Source organism: Lemur catta, chromosome 22, assembly GCF_020740605.2.
Source record: "Lemur catta isolate mLemCat1 chromosome 22, mLemCat1.pri, whole genome shotgun sequence".
NCBI classification, from domain to species: Eukaryota; Metazoa; Chordata; class Mammalia; order Primates; family Lemuridae; genus Lemur; species Lemur catta.
Window position 1 is genome coordinate 10835640 of NC_059149.1, and position 12895 is coordinate 10848534.

The 12895-nt window shown below is 45.4% G+C and overlaps 1 protein-coding gene across 1 annotated transcript in view; it reads right to left on the bottom strand.

Moving 5' to 3' along the window:
• UNC5D (unc-5 netrin receptor D) overlaps positions 1-12895 on the bottom strand; it is a 494392-nt gene that overhangs the window by 65289 nt on the left and 416208 nt on the right. Inside the window, exons 9-10 of the mRNA XM_045535353.1 lie at positions 5065-5250; positions 1263-1640 (exon numbers count right to left, since the gene is read on the bottom strand). Of these exons, the coding sequence (XP_045391309.1) occupies positions 1263-1640; positions 5065-5250 (564 nt within the window). The remainder of the gene's footprint in view (positions 1-1262; positions 1641-5064; positions 5251-12895) is intronic.

The window sequence follows — 12895 nt, forward strand, 5'->3', positions numbered from 1 at the left end:
TATCAAATGCAAGAATCACATCACCTACAGATACTCATACATTGGAACCAAGATCCTTCCCCTGTCCTAAAATGCTGACCAAGGAAGATTTAGAGAACTGGAAGGTGAAGGGAAAAAAAAAAAAAAAAAACACCTTCCAATTAGGGCTGCAGTTGAGGGCTATTTTTATGAAATTAAATACATTTGGAAATGAAGTTTTTAAGGAAGTGACTGCTCTAGGACAGAACAAGACAACATTTGTCAACCTGAAATGAATTTCAGTCTGAAGTCACTAAGCTACCAGAGGAGCCATTTAGCTAGAAGAGTAGTTCTCAGACTAGTCTTATTACAGATCTCATTTTATGAGATAAAATGTTTGATTTGAGAGGTTGGTTAGTGCCATCCCAGAGAGAAACCTGTCACAGCTGTGACGGCCCTGACTCGATGCTGACCTGTGGTTTAATAACACCTGCAGCCGGTGGACTTTCTCCCCTCTCAGTGGACAACACAACACCACCCGACTCTGTGGACCACCTAATTCTTGTTGTCTAGAAATCAGAGGAGAAACCGACCTCATCTGCCCATCCACTTAGGTCTTAGGTGGCAACTCTGATGACTAATCCATAGATGGGATGTCATTTTAAAAGTGACCTGGGCTGGACACCTTAAGTATTCTGTCAACACATCAAGAAAATCTCCTCTCTTCCAACCAAAAGGAGGGAAAAAAAAAATACATGAGAATTCACGACATGGATGACATAGCCCTGGAACTGAATTCCAAAGAGCAACTCCACAATGGCCCTCATCATTGCTCATCCTACAGTAACATTACAGCAAGGTCTGTGGACACTGAGAGTGTCTGTTAGGTCAGTTCCCACTGAACTTAGACTCCGAGTGCCATTGCATGAAGTCACCTACCAGTGCACATGCTTGGGAATGCACATGGTACGTGTCAGTCATGCCAAGAACGTTTTTGGTGCTTCCTCATCATGTTCTAGGAAATATATTTCCAAGGAGCTTAACCCTGAGGATTACCCAAACCTTTTGGGCAAATACGGCTATCAACCCTAACGGGACATCACACGAAACATTCGTTCCTGCAGAGATGAAGACTGCAAAGCCTAATCTCAGTGTTGGTTCTGGTTTGCTGTGTAAATAAGCAGACTGGTGGAGGATGAGGGGATGGTCAACATCGTAAGGTGGCTCTGATGGGACAAAATGCGTTAAGTATAACATGTTTGAACAAATGCTGGGAAATACGCAAACACACACTTACCACCCACCTGTATTTGGCATCACTAAGCGTCCCCCTAAATGGCCAAAGACACCAGTTGTCCTCAGTTCCGTCCTGGTGGGGAGTGATGACAGATTTTGGATGTAGGGCGTTTTGTTTCTGGGATGCATCGTACTAAAGTTTCGGTTGTTGCCATGAGGGAAGGTTCCGGAATGGTTCTTGCCGTGGTACTCTGCTCTCTCGGACACTCCCAGGGAAACCATGAATGAGCTCTGTACTTTGACCTTGATGTCCGACAAAGGGTTAAAGAGCGAGGACTCAGTCATGAGTTCCTTGTCCAGAGGGTCCTGCAGGCAGATGGGTCCACTGTATGTCCGGCTCACGGTCAGGTCTGGCTGCATGGCGGAATTCAGGAGGAGGGAGTTACCTGGTAAAAGAAAATTAATCTGTCACTCAGAAACTAAAAGGCACCTCGGTTACCCCTTTACACCCGCCTCTACTAACTGCACGACAACGTGCGTGGCTGCCAATTGCTCCAACCCGAGCCACCCACGCCGCCAGGTTGGGCATTAGTGACCAGAGCCTCTGAATCCAGAGCTTGGGCTTCCACAGTGCGTTCTCTGAATGCTGCTGACCCCAATCCTCCACTTCCCCAAGACCTTCACATGCTACCTTTTCAAAACAAGCATTTCTGGCACTCTGTCAGGCAGCTAACTCAGGTATTATTGTTTATGTCATCCTTTTAACTGGCAAAGAGAAGCTAAAAATCGACACAAAAAAAGATGTTTTGCAATGTAGTTTGGAGCAAAAATAACATCTGTTCCTTTTAAATGGCAAGAGATGACACAGCATGGTGACTAGGTAGTGCTGTTTATAACCGGAGCTGCTTTGGTTCCAGCATGTTCCACGTGGAATGCTGGGCAGTTTCTGGAGTTGGGGGAGGAAACGATGTGTCCTCAGAGCAAAAGGGTCAGCGGACCTCACGAATCGCACCACCTCTGAGCGGCCAATCTGCTCTAATAACGCGTATGTCACTCTGAGAGGGACAGAACGCACCACATGGGGACAGTCTGGGACTCAGATTCTACGTGGGGAGCAGCTTAGAATGGCTTCCATTCTGTCTCAAAAACAAAAAATCATCTTTACAAAAACATGAGAAATGGGGCTTTGTCATCTGTTGTGGCCCACCAATTTTTTTCCAAGCCAAATATTAAGAAATGCGATCTTATTTTTCTCATGATGAAGTAATCTCATTTATTAGTAAGTAACAAAATAACCCTCAGTCCCAGGCCTCCCACCCGTATCAGTCTGTCAATGTGACATCTCAAATTGAAACCCAAACAATTTTCCTTTGGGGCCTGACAACAATGTTTAAAGTATGATATTTTGGAAAATGTTGCAATTCTAAGGCCATATTGTATTAGCCTCTATTGTTTTTCCATTTTCATAATTTGTAGCAACGCCAGCAGGAAATCTATAATCTCTGACTTTTCCCACCTCTTGTTCTGATGCTCTAAGAATCCAGAATCACAGAGGAAAATACACAAATGCGACGAAATAACTTTGAGGATCTAACAGCTCCCGGATGATGCATCTTGCTCATGCTCGGGGCTGTTGTGAGACACAGGCGCCATCGGGGAGCTGTGCTTTTTAACAGGATTGTGTTGAGTTCTGTAGGTGACAACCTTGCTTTTGTTTATGGCCTTCCCAGTCAAGAAGCGGGACTGAAGAACTACCTCACATCTGAAAAGAGTTTGCAACAGGAGTTTCCACGGAGACCTCCAAAGTCATATCCTTAAGTCACTTGGCTGTTTTATCTCAAGTCTTCACCTTCTGAAGTTTAATTTTTGGCTACTCTTAAAACATCCCCCTAGCTCATGTGACACGAAGAAGCAAAAATCTCTCCTGGAGGGAGCTAGCACAGTGGTGCAAATGCCTGATTACAAAAGCATGTACATATGACACAGTCCACAGTTGGAGAAAATTGGCTGCCAATGTGATTGAAGTCTGACCAGGGCCGGTCACCCACCCCTGGTCACCCTAATCTTCTCTTTGGAAATCCTTTTTCAAATCTGGCATTCTATTTAAAAGTTTCACTGTTCACCTTCCCGGCACACTGGGTGTCGTGCTCCAGATGTGGTTATCTCTATGACGGGGACGTGAAAACCACACGGACTCCACTGTGAGACAGATGATTGCAATGAATACAAGGAGAGTAGCATTTGCCAAACGGCTTTTCCTTTTATCATTAGTTTGTGAGATTCTCGGCCAAAAATAAAAAGCACAACAGTCAAATAAGTTTGGCAAGGCTACGTATTCCCTTAGAGATTCACAACACTCGTAAGCTCTGAGAAACCCCTCAGGAACAAGATGTTTAAGCTCAGACAAGTCAGCATGCCCCAGACACGTGGAGACCAGGAAACCACCCCTCTTGCCTGCCAGCTGGGGCTCTATGGAACATGCTGGCATCCCGTGCTTGGGTGAGAGGAAAGAACCAGCTTCTAGAACCATATTCACTATGTTTATGAGCACTTTCCATACACCCAGGGCTTACCCATGCTATTGCAGGTAATTTCATCCTCCCAAGAACACTGTGAGGTGGATATTAGTATCCCCACTTTATAGCTGTAAAAACTGAGGCTCAGAGAGGATCACTGATTGACAAGGTCGTACGGCAGTTTTAGTCTCAAACCTAACTGACTTCAGAGCCTGTGGACTTAGACACGAAACTTGTCTCTCACCCTAATACGTTTCTTCTATTTTCAAGTGTGATGGTCTGAGATACTGATATCTTATTGTCTGATGGAAATATATTTCTAGTTTTTATGTGGCATAAAAACCAGCTCTTCATTTGGCTTTATTTCTGCATAAATCACACATATTGAATGATTTATCCAGATCTAACGGATGTATCTCTATCTGAAGCCTAACTCTGAGGGCCCCAAGGTGACTTTTGTCTCTCGGCCATCCCGCAGTTTCTTTTCCTGGCGTGCCTGGGTTCCTACTTCAGAAGCCCGTCTACTCAATCACCGCCACGCACTGAGACTTCTTCTTGTCCTGTACTGCAGGCACTACGGATGCACAATAAACCGAAATAAAAGTGACAATATTGACCGTGAGGGTCAAGGTAGAAAATGTCATCCTCTGAAGAGAGACAGTTTCATTTTTTTCTAAAACAAAAGCCGTGTCTGTCTCATCCCCACCTCGCAATCAGGAATAGATTTGGTTCGTAAAAGAGAAATTAAATGACTCTGTTTTGAAAATGAGTCTTGCTATACTTTGACATGATAGATTTTCCTTCCCTCCCCAATAAAAGATTGCTCGGACCTGGCAGCAGCTGAGAGTTATTTCGGCCGGAATTTCAGTTTTTCCCTTGGCTAACTTGACCCCATCATATAGTCTCTAAACTCCTTTTACTTATTTACATTGAAATAACAAAAACAACTCCAGCTCATGAACAGTGTAATAAATATACCTGGGAGGTTGTGGTGTCGGAGCTGGTCCTCAGCCTTGAATAATCGGCATTTTAGTTAACTAAGCTAATTATGCAGCCTCATAAAGTGGGCTTCTTCAAATAGAAAGTTGGATACTTGGAGATAAAATAACTCATTATGCGCACACTATATTAAAGATGGAAATACCTAATTTAAAACGCTGCTAATGATAAACTGAGATCCATTTGTCCTTGCAGTAACCAAGGACCCAAACAGACCCCTCCATAGAGCCTGGAATTTGGTGGCGGCTCCCCGGGCCCAGAGCGACCTTCACACAGGGCCCAGGGCGCGCGGGTCTCTGTGTGAGGGTAGCCTGTGGCCCCGAGCACGAGGCGTTGGGGGACCTGCGCCGCTGACCTTGACGGACTGTTTTGAAGTTGAAGGTCTGGAAGCCACCTGTCAATGCAGAAGAGTCAATGACGTCCACGCCGTAGTCACTCTGGCTCCGTCTGTACAGGGTGACGCCAATGACCAGGACCGCCACGGCCACGACGGCGGCGCCCAAGCCCGAGTACAAAGCGATGTCGCTGGCATTTTCGATGCCTGAAAGACACAAGAGAAACCCTCAGTGACCAACACAGGCCCGAAGCCGAAGGACCACCCCGGGGATACAAAATGAAATGCTACTGGATGTCTGGAGCTACTGCTCTGAGAAAATGACACGTGGAGCTAGCCACACGCTGTACTCTCTTGCACTCCATAATCATGTTTCTAAAATGCCTTGCATAAATCAAAGGGATGCTGGTCACATATCTTAACTGCATGAAGGTAGCTTACCACGTAACAGACTCCTGAACGAGAGACTCAATTTTGCAAAGAAAAAATAACATTTTTTTTCTAGTAAAAGCAGACAACTCCTTCACTTACTTATTTTAGGAAGTCGTGATTACCTGCAAAGCACTTTTTACATTTTATCTTTACGGGAGGGAGGACAGACCCACACACAATGACAGAATATGGGTGAGCTGCTCTGCTTGTATATGACCCGGGGCACATGCATTCCCAGAGAGCAGTCTGGGGAGAAGAGAGAACACACGGTCTATGAGTCAAGAGAGAGAAGACCAGGGTTCACAAATATGAATTTGAGCTTTGGCACAAATCATTCCGATTCAGAGAACACTGACAACATCCGTTTAACGCATACAGTCATCATGAGCGAATTTGTATTGTGAGGTATGAAGGTCTCGGTCCCGGGTACTGTCATGTCCATGGTCAATGTTTTCTGACACCAATTATATGCTGGACGCTAATACTTGACTGTGGAAGAGGATTGGTTTCTAGGGGGCACATGCTGTTTCTCCCATACCTCTCCTACTCCATCCTATTGGATGCATGAGCAAAGCAAAAATAAAAGCGTTAGTTTGAATCGAGAATGTGGGTGTCTCCCCTGCCCCCCAAGGTGTGTGGTAGCTGCTTTTCAACTCTTTTTCTACATGTACACTGGGTGGGGTTTATTCCTGAAGCAGATTCACAGTGGTTACTGCAAGTCAGCCTAAGAGATTTACCCGAGGCAACATAATCCTGCAGAAGGTATAATCTCAGAAAGTGTGCGGGATGGAAGGTGGCAAGTGCTAACTACATAATTAGTCTTCCTGCAGATTATGCGGTAAGTACACTTAATGGGTCCGAAAGTAATTACTCTGTCACCCTGTGTTGGGCTTGGAGGATAAAATAAACCCATCATATATTTACCTTGTAATTGCACGGCGCTTACTACGGATTTGCCGCACCCTAATACGGTACTTATGTTATCAAACGAGCAATACTAACCACACGCGTAAAGGGAATTTATTTTTAACAAAGTTAGTGGACTGTAAAATAAGGTGCTACCAAATTAAAGAGTGAACAAGGAAATCAAGCAGAACCAGTTCGGTAATAGGGCAATAAACACATAAAAATAATTCGCAAGGGAGAGAACCATCCAAAAGAATGGTATCCGAAAGGTCGGGGGTTTATCCAACACATTTAATAACCAGAATGGCAGGGTGGGTGTTGAGAATCAGGCTGTGATTTAGATCTCGGTTCCAACTTCGGGATGGGACAACAGGAGAGAGGCACAGACGGAGACCACTTCTCCAACCACCCAGAACCATGAGCGCGATGATTAACGTCAACATCAGGGTTTCCACGTCTGCCCTTTGTCATATGGGGAAGAAAGAGGGCAACTATCATTCTACTTAAGCTCCCACCTCCCTCTACTGCATTAAGTCCCTTGGAGGGAATAATTGTACCCAGCGCAGAGAGAGGACATGGAACACAACAGATGCATCATGCCAGGGTGTCAGAAACCGCGATGGGGACTTTGGATGGAAACCAATTAGCCTTTTCCCTCCCCTCCCTCCGGTTCCTTGGGCACTGCTGACTGATGACACTATCACCTTAAAAGGTGTATCTGGGGAGCACACACCTGCTCAGCAAATGAGCACACACAGAGAAACAGCCTGGCAGGGCACTGAAGGCAGCTGCTCTGTTGCTGAGTTGACAAAGTAGAGACAAAGACATCCTTAGCTTCCCAGGTACTAAAGGAGAAAGAACCAGAAGCCGGGAGGAGGACCAGGGCTAAGTGCTCGGGCTGGAAATGGACATCATTGGACATGAACAGCCTGAGACAAAACTGAGCAGCAGGAACAAGTTGTCTTTGTTTCCCCGGATTCCCGTTTTGTTCTTTATGTTCCTACTTCCTTGCTACCCGGGTGACCGGGATTCTCATTTTCCCTCCAGAAGCAGCATCCTGCTTTTAGGAAATGAACCTACATGTGCCTTTAGACAGAAGTATAAATGTTTGCTATGGTTCAAGGTGTTCCCTCTCCCAGGGACATCTGCAGAGTCTATTTGTACCATGAGCGCTGGCTCTGCAGAGGGCTCGCCCTGACACTTGGAGGGACAGCTGATCTAAAAGCAAAGCATCAGCAGAGAGGGAGTCCTATGGAAAGATGAGTGGAGTGGTGATTTTCTTACACTAACCATCTGTCCCGGGAGTGACAAAGTTCAGAATATAATTTCATTCATTCAACAAATGTTTGTTGAGGGTCAGCCATGAGGCCACATGGATGAGTTCACATGTGGCCCATATTCTCAGTCGTTTCTTATCCAAAGATGGCGAAAGACCAGACTGTGATGATGAGATCCCGTGTTCCAAGAGCAGCTACAGAGGTATATACAAGTACTCAAGGAGTATTTTATACCTCCAGAGATTTCATCAGACATCCTTACCCACAGCTCAGATTCTTAAGTTGGGTCACTGTGCTTCTTTCGTCTCTTTTCTTTTTCGTTTCTTCTCCATCTACCCACTTGGACTTCACCTCATTCTTTCTCTCACTTTTCCCCTCTGCCCCACTGTTCTCCAATCTTTCTTTCAAAGAGGGTAGAGTGGTTTTCCCTATTAAGATGCCTGTGTGTTTATAAATGTTACAGCGATTCTCGTTCCCGTGTGTTCAGGGCTGGCCCTGGAAGCACCCGAGGTTCCATCCCGTGCTTTCCACTCTGGCTGCACGGGGGCAGGAGGGAGTCGTGGGTGTGCACGTGTGTGCGCACACACGGGCTTGGAGGGCACCCTGCTGAATCATCACACACACACGTGTGCATGCGTGCACACACACACACACACACACACACACACATGAGGCAGAGGAACGTTGGAAGCCCCCACCACCCTCTCCCGGGAGATTCACTCCAACAACAGGGCTGCATGGCACGGTCACTGCACAGGGCCCGACAGTTTTTGTCACGTCCACTCCTGTGCGCACGCTTTCAGCCTCCTTGCTGCACTGCTGGTCACTCCAAATGCAATGACAGCTAATTTCCCTGCCAGGTGGACACCTGCGAGCACAAGCCCCCCTGAAGTGGTCAGTGCAATACGCTGCCACCCTGCCAGGCATGAGGACCCCACGCATCTCTAGCTCCCATCTGTCAGGTGCCAGTCTGAGGTCCTCCTCCCCCCAAAAGGTGACCCTGTCCTGGCCAGCCCAGCCGTGCCGCCAACCTATGGTCTCCTGACCTCACATCACTTGTGGTTCCTAGAACTCATTGTAGATCATACTCTCTATTGTTGATTTTCCAAATGCCAACGAGTTGGTTTGTTCTCCCTAAGTGCCTTAAACTCCTCAAAAGCAGTGATATCTTACAATGTCCTGGGGAAACTTGCCAGTCACCGTGAACAACTATTTATTGATTGCTTGCCTGGCCTCCAACTGTGAGAAAAGGAGGATGAAAGAAACCGCAGACCTAGGTTGATTTTAGAACTCCTGCTGCGAGGACTCCTTTCATTTACATTTACACGTATGCATGTTTATATTAATACCTACCCAGTCTCTCACATACAACATTGCTGGGCTGTTTGCTCAAAGTGCCTGTGAACAAAAAGCATCCAGCAAGCAGGCTGTTCTGCTTTGTCGTGGGCACGGGATACTTTTCTCCGACTTTCTGTTTCATAAACGAAGCTTTACATACCCATGTGTAACCGATGTCTTTCCTGATTTCTTCATCCCTATTTTCTTCCCTCCCAGAGTCACAAAAGCTTTAGGCAAAGCTTGGAAGAACTCACTAGGTGGCAGAAAAAACTGTTGTGTACAATCTATAGGCATAAAGAAAAAAAAAAAACAAAAAAAAAAACCAAGACCCCCAAAAGAAAACAAAAACCAACTCCCAGAACTGACTGAGAAATCTCTTGTGTTGCAAATTAGTCAGACACACTACTTAGGAATGTGCTCCTTGCCGGAAGGGGAACAGAAGTTCTGCAGGGAAGGGCTGCAAAGATTAACAGGGAGCTGGACCTAGGACCCCAGAGAGGAAATGTTTATGGGTTCATTTGGCCTGGAGCAAAGAGAACTGTAAAGTGACCTCCTTGTGATCTTGAATACATAAAGTTTGTTGTAAGAAGAGAACAGGCCCAGGGTAGGAAGGTGTTCAATGCCCGTTCATTTATGAGGAAGCTAGTAACCAACTCTTCACCATCTTTAACAAGAACTGACAAGGAGGACATGACCTTTTATTACAGCAATTGGGACTCTGGTTAGATATTAAAATGACCTTTTCTACAATGAGGGTTGTTAAAAACCAAATTGTATTTCTGAGGGAGATTGCGAAATCTCCTTTCGGAAAGTCCCTAAAAAACAGCATGACCATACGATAGTCTGCAGTTATTTTATTTTAGTTTTTTGGGCAAAGCTGGAGAGAGGGACTAGATGACCTTTCAAAGCCCCTTTGAACTTCATAGCTCCAGGAATAGGCATTAACAAGTTTGATGGTTTCATGAATTAGAGTCACATGCAGTCATTTATAGGAACCAGTGTCCCCAAAGGACTCAAGAGCAAGGCTGTGAGCTTGGTTTCTCTTCCTCTCCTTGCATGACTCCCATCTGAAAGACGTATTGATGCCACTTGCTAATGGAAATATAACTCAATTCTCGTGTTATGAACTTAACTACATATCAGATTAGAATCTACTTTGCAGGATTCAGATAACTTACAGAGAATTAACAAAGGGACACGGCAAGTACCTTTCAAAACATATGATATTCTACTAGATATTGCAGAATGGCCATCGCTTCCATTTCAGAAAAACAAACAAACTTGAATTGGTGTATCTAAGAGGCTGTGAATTACTAAGCGATACACATGGTAAATATTCACCAAGGGAGTCCTGAGAGAGCCAAAGCAAACGGAAGACTAAGCAGCCAGCTGCTGAGCTGGAATCCTCTAGAAGGCCGGGCTGCAGAGGGCCTAGGAAGCCCCCTCAGCAAAGGCAGTGCTGTGGATACAAAGTGACCTGCCAACATATTTAACTGCATGCTGAAATATGACATAACAGAAGTTATTGTTAGAGTTGTTTATACTTGCTGTCATCAAGAAGCAAGACTTTTTTTCTTTAATTAAACGCATCAGAAAATAGCCTTTAAGTGGTCAGCCACGGTCAACCGTGGTGAGCAATTTCAATTATATTCACAATCCTTGGAATCTCATAACATCTCTGCCTTTCCAATTTCCCCTCCTCTAAAACTTCATGGTTGCTACTGTAGTTGTTGTTTTATTGTCATAATTAACAACAATAGAAGCGAAGTCTTAAATAGCGTTTACCAGGCACCGTTCTAGTGCTTTTACATGTATTAGCTCATTTTAATCTTCCCAACAACTTTGTAAAAATTTCCTTATTAAAACGTGTAAACTGAGGCAGAAGGATTACTTGCCTTGCCCCAAGCCTCATGACTGGGAAGCAGCAGAGCTGGGAATCAGTCCCCAGCAGTCTGGCTCTAGAATCAATGCTCTAGATCTGCGGTCTCCCAACCCCCAGGCTGCGGACTGGTATTGATCCGTGGCTTGTTATGAACCTGTGTGGCGGGCAAGCCAGCCACGCTTCATCTGTATTTACAGCCGCTCCCCATAGCTGGCATCACCGCCTGAGCCCCGCCTCCTGTCAGATCAGTCACTGTCTCCCATCAGCCCCAGACGGGACCGTCTAGTTGCAGGAAAACAAGCTCAGGGCTCCCACTGATGCTGCATTATGGTGATTTGTATAATTATTTCATTATATGTTACAATGTAATACTAATAGAAATAAAGCTCACAATAAATGTAATGTGCTTGAATCATCCCGAACCCTGCCCCCACCCCCCTGCCCAGTCCATGGAAAAACTGTCTTCTGTGAAACCAGTCCCTGGTGCCAAAACGTTTGGGGACCGCTGCTGTAGATCCCTGCCTGTCTGGCTGTTACCCTCTGTCTTCCTGATCGTGCTGCCTGACCACCTCTCAGCAACAGGAGGGGCTCAGCAACCGAGCACTAACTTTCTGCTTGCTTCTCTGAGCACTAGAGACATGTTCTCATTCTTATGCTCGTAAAAAAAACCTATGGGGTCAGGATGATATTTCTTATCTTAAAGATGATGACACAGGTTCGGTAAGATAGTAACTTAGAAAACGGCAGAGTCAGGGTTTGAACACATGTCCATCTTCACTCCGAGCTGCTTAACCCCTACACTGTGTCCCTTCCTTCTGTCGCCTTCCTGCTCTCTCCACACCTGTGCCCAGGCTGACCGGCCCTCCTGGAGGAAGTCACACACTATCCCGGTGGCATCATCAAAACACTGATGCTATGCGGCTTCGCCCTGGGCCTTCCTTGCAGCTCAGCAACTATTTTATTCCCGTTCTATGACCAAACGATGATGTTCATCACAACAGATACTCTCCACTTTATTCCCTTTGCTCAAGACTCCTACTTCTCACCTGCATTGTTTTCTTTTTTGAGACAGGGTCTTCGCTTGGTAACTCTGGCTAGAGTGCCGTGGCGTCATGATAGCTCACTGCAACCTCGAACTCCTGGACTCAAGTGATCCTCTTGCCTTGGCCTTCCCAGCAGCTGGGACTACAGGCATGAACCACCATGCCCAGCTAATTTTTGTATTTTTTGTAGAGAGAGGGTTTTGCTGTGTTGCCCAGGCTGGTCTTGAACGACTGGCCTCAAGCCATCCTCCCACCTGGGCCTCCCAAAGGGCTAGGATTACAGGCATGAGCTACTGCACCTGGCCCGCCCTATTTCCTGTTGCGAAAATGGAGGCCATCCCATGTGAGCTCACTCCCCTACAACTCAAAATTCCTCTTTCCTGCACATGTTTTATTTATCTTTTTCTTGGTTCCCTGAGGAGCTGCTCCAGGGGACCTGGCCTCATTCATTATTCTCTTTTGGTCTTGCATCTTCAAATCTTCCCCACACCTGAGCCTTGCTCTCTGCTCACAAACAGAGTCTAGTCTCTCTAATCACTGCTCCCCAAATCCTCCCCTTGGCTTACTCTCTGATAAATGTCTCAAAGATTCAGTCTTCCTTATACCTACTGGATTCTTAGCTTTTTGTTTAAAAGGATTTTTAAGCTTTCAAACATTAAACATTTCTTAATGCTTGTTCCATAGTCTCCCTAGCCACTTGACCCCGTCACTATTAAAATAAAATACAAATAAATAGAAGTAATACATGTGCAAGATTAGAAAATGTTTTACGAAGTATAAAAAGTTATATAAACTATGCAAAGAGAAAGCTTTTTCTCCAACTACCTCTTCTGCAAAAGTAATCACTCTTGATAGTATCCTGAATCCTTTCAGAAAAAAAAAAATTGTAAATATCGGCCATTTGTTTTCCTTTTTCTTTCTTTACCCTAAAGTCTCCATATTATGCTTCCTCTACCGTCCTTTCCTTTTTGTTA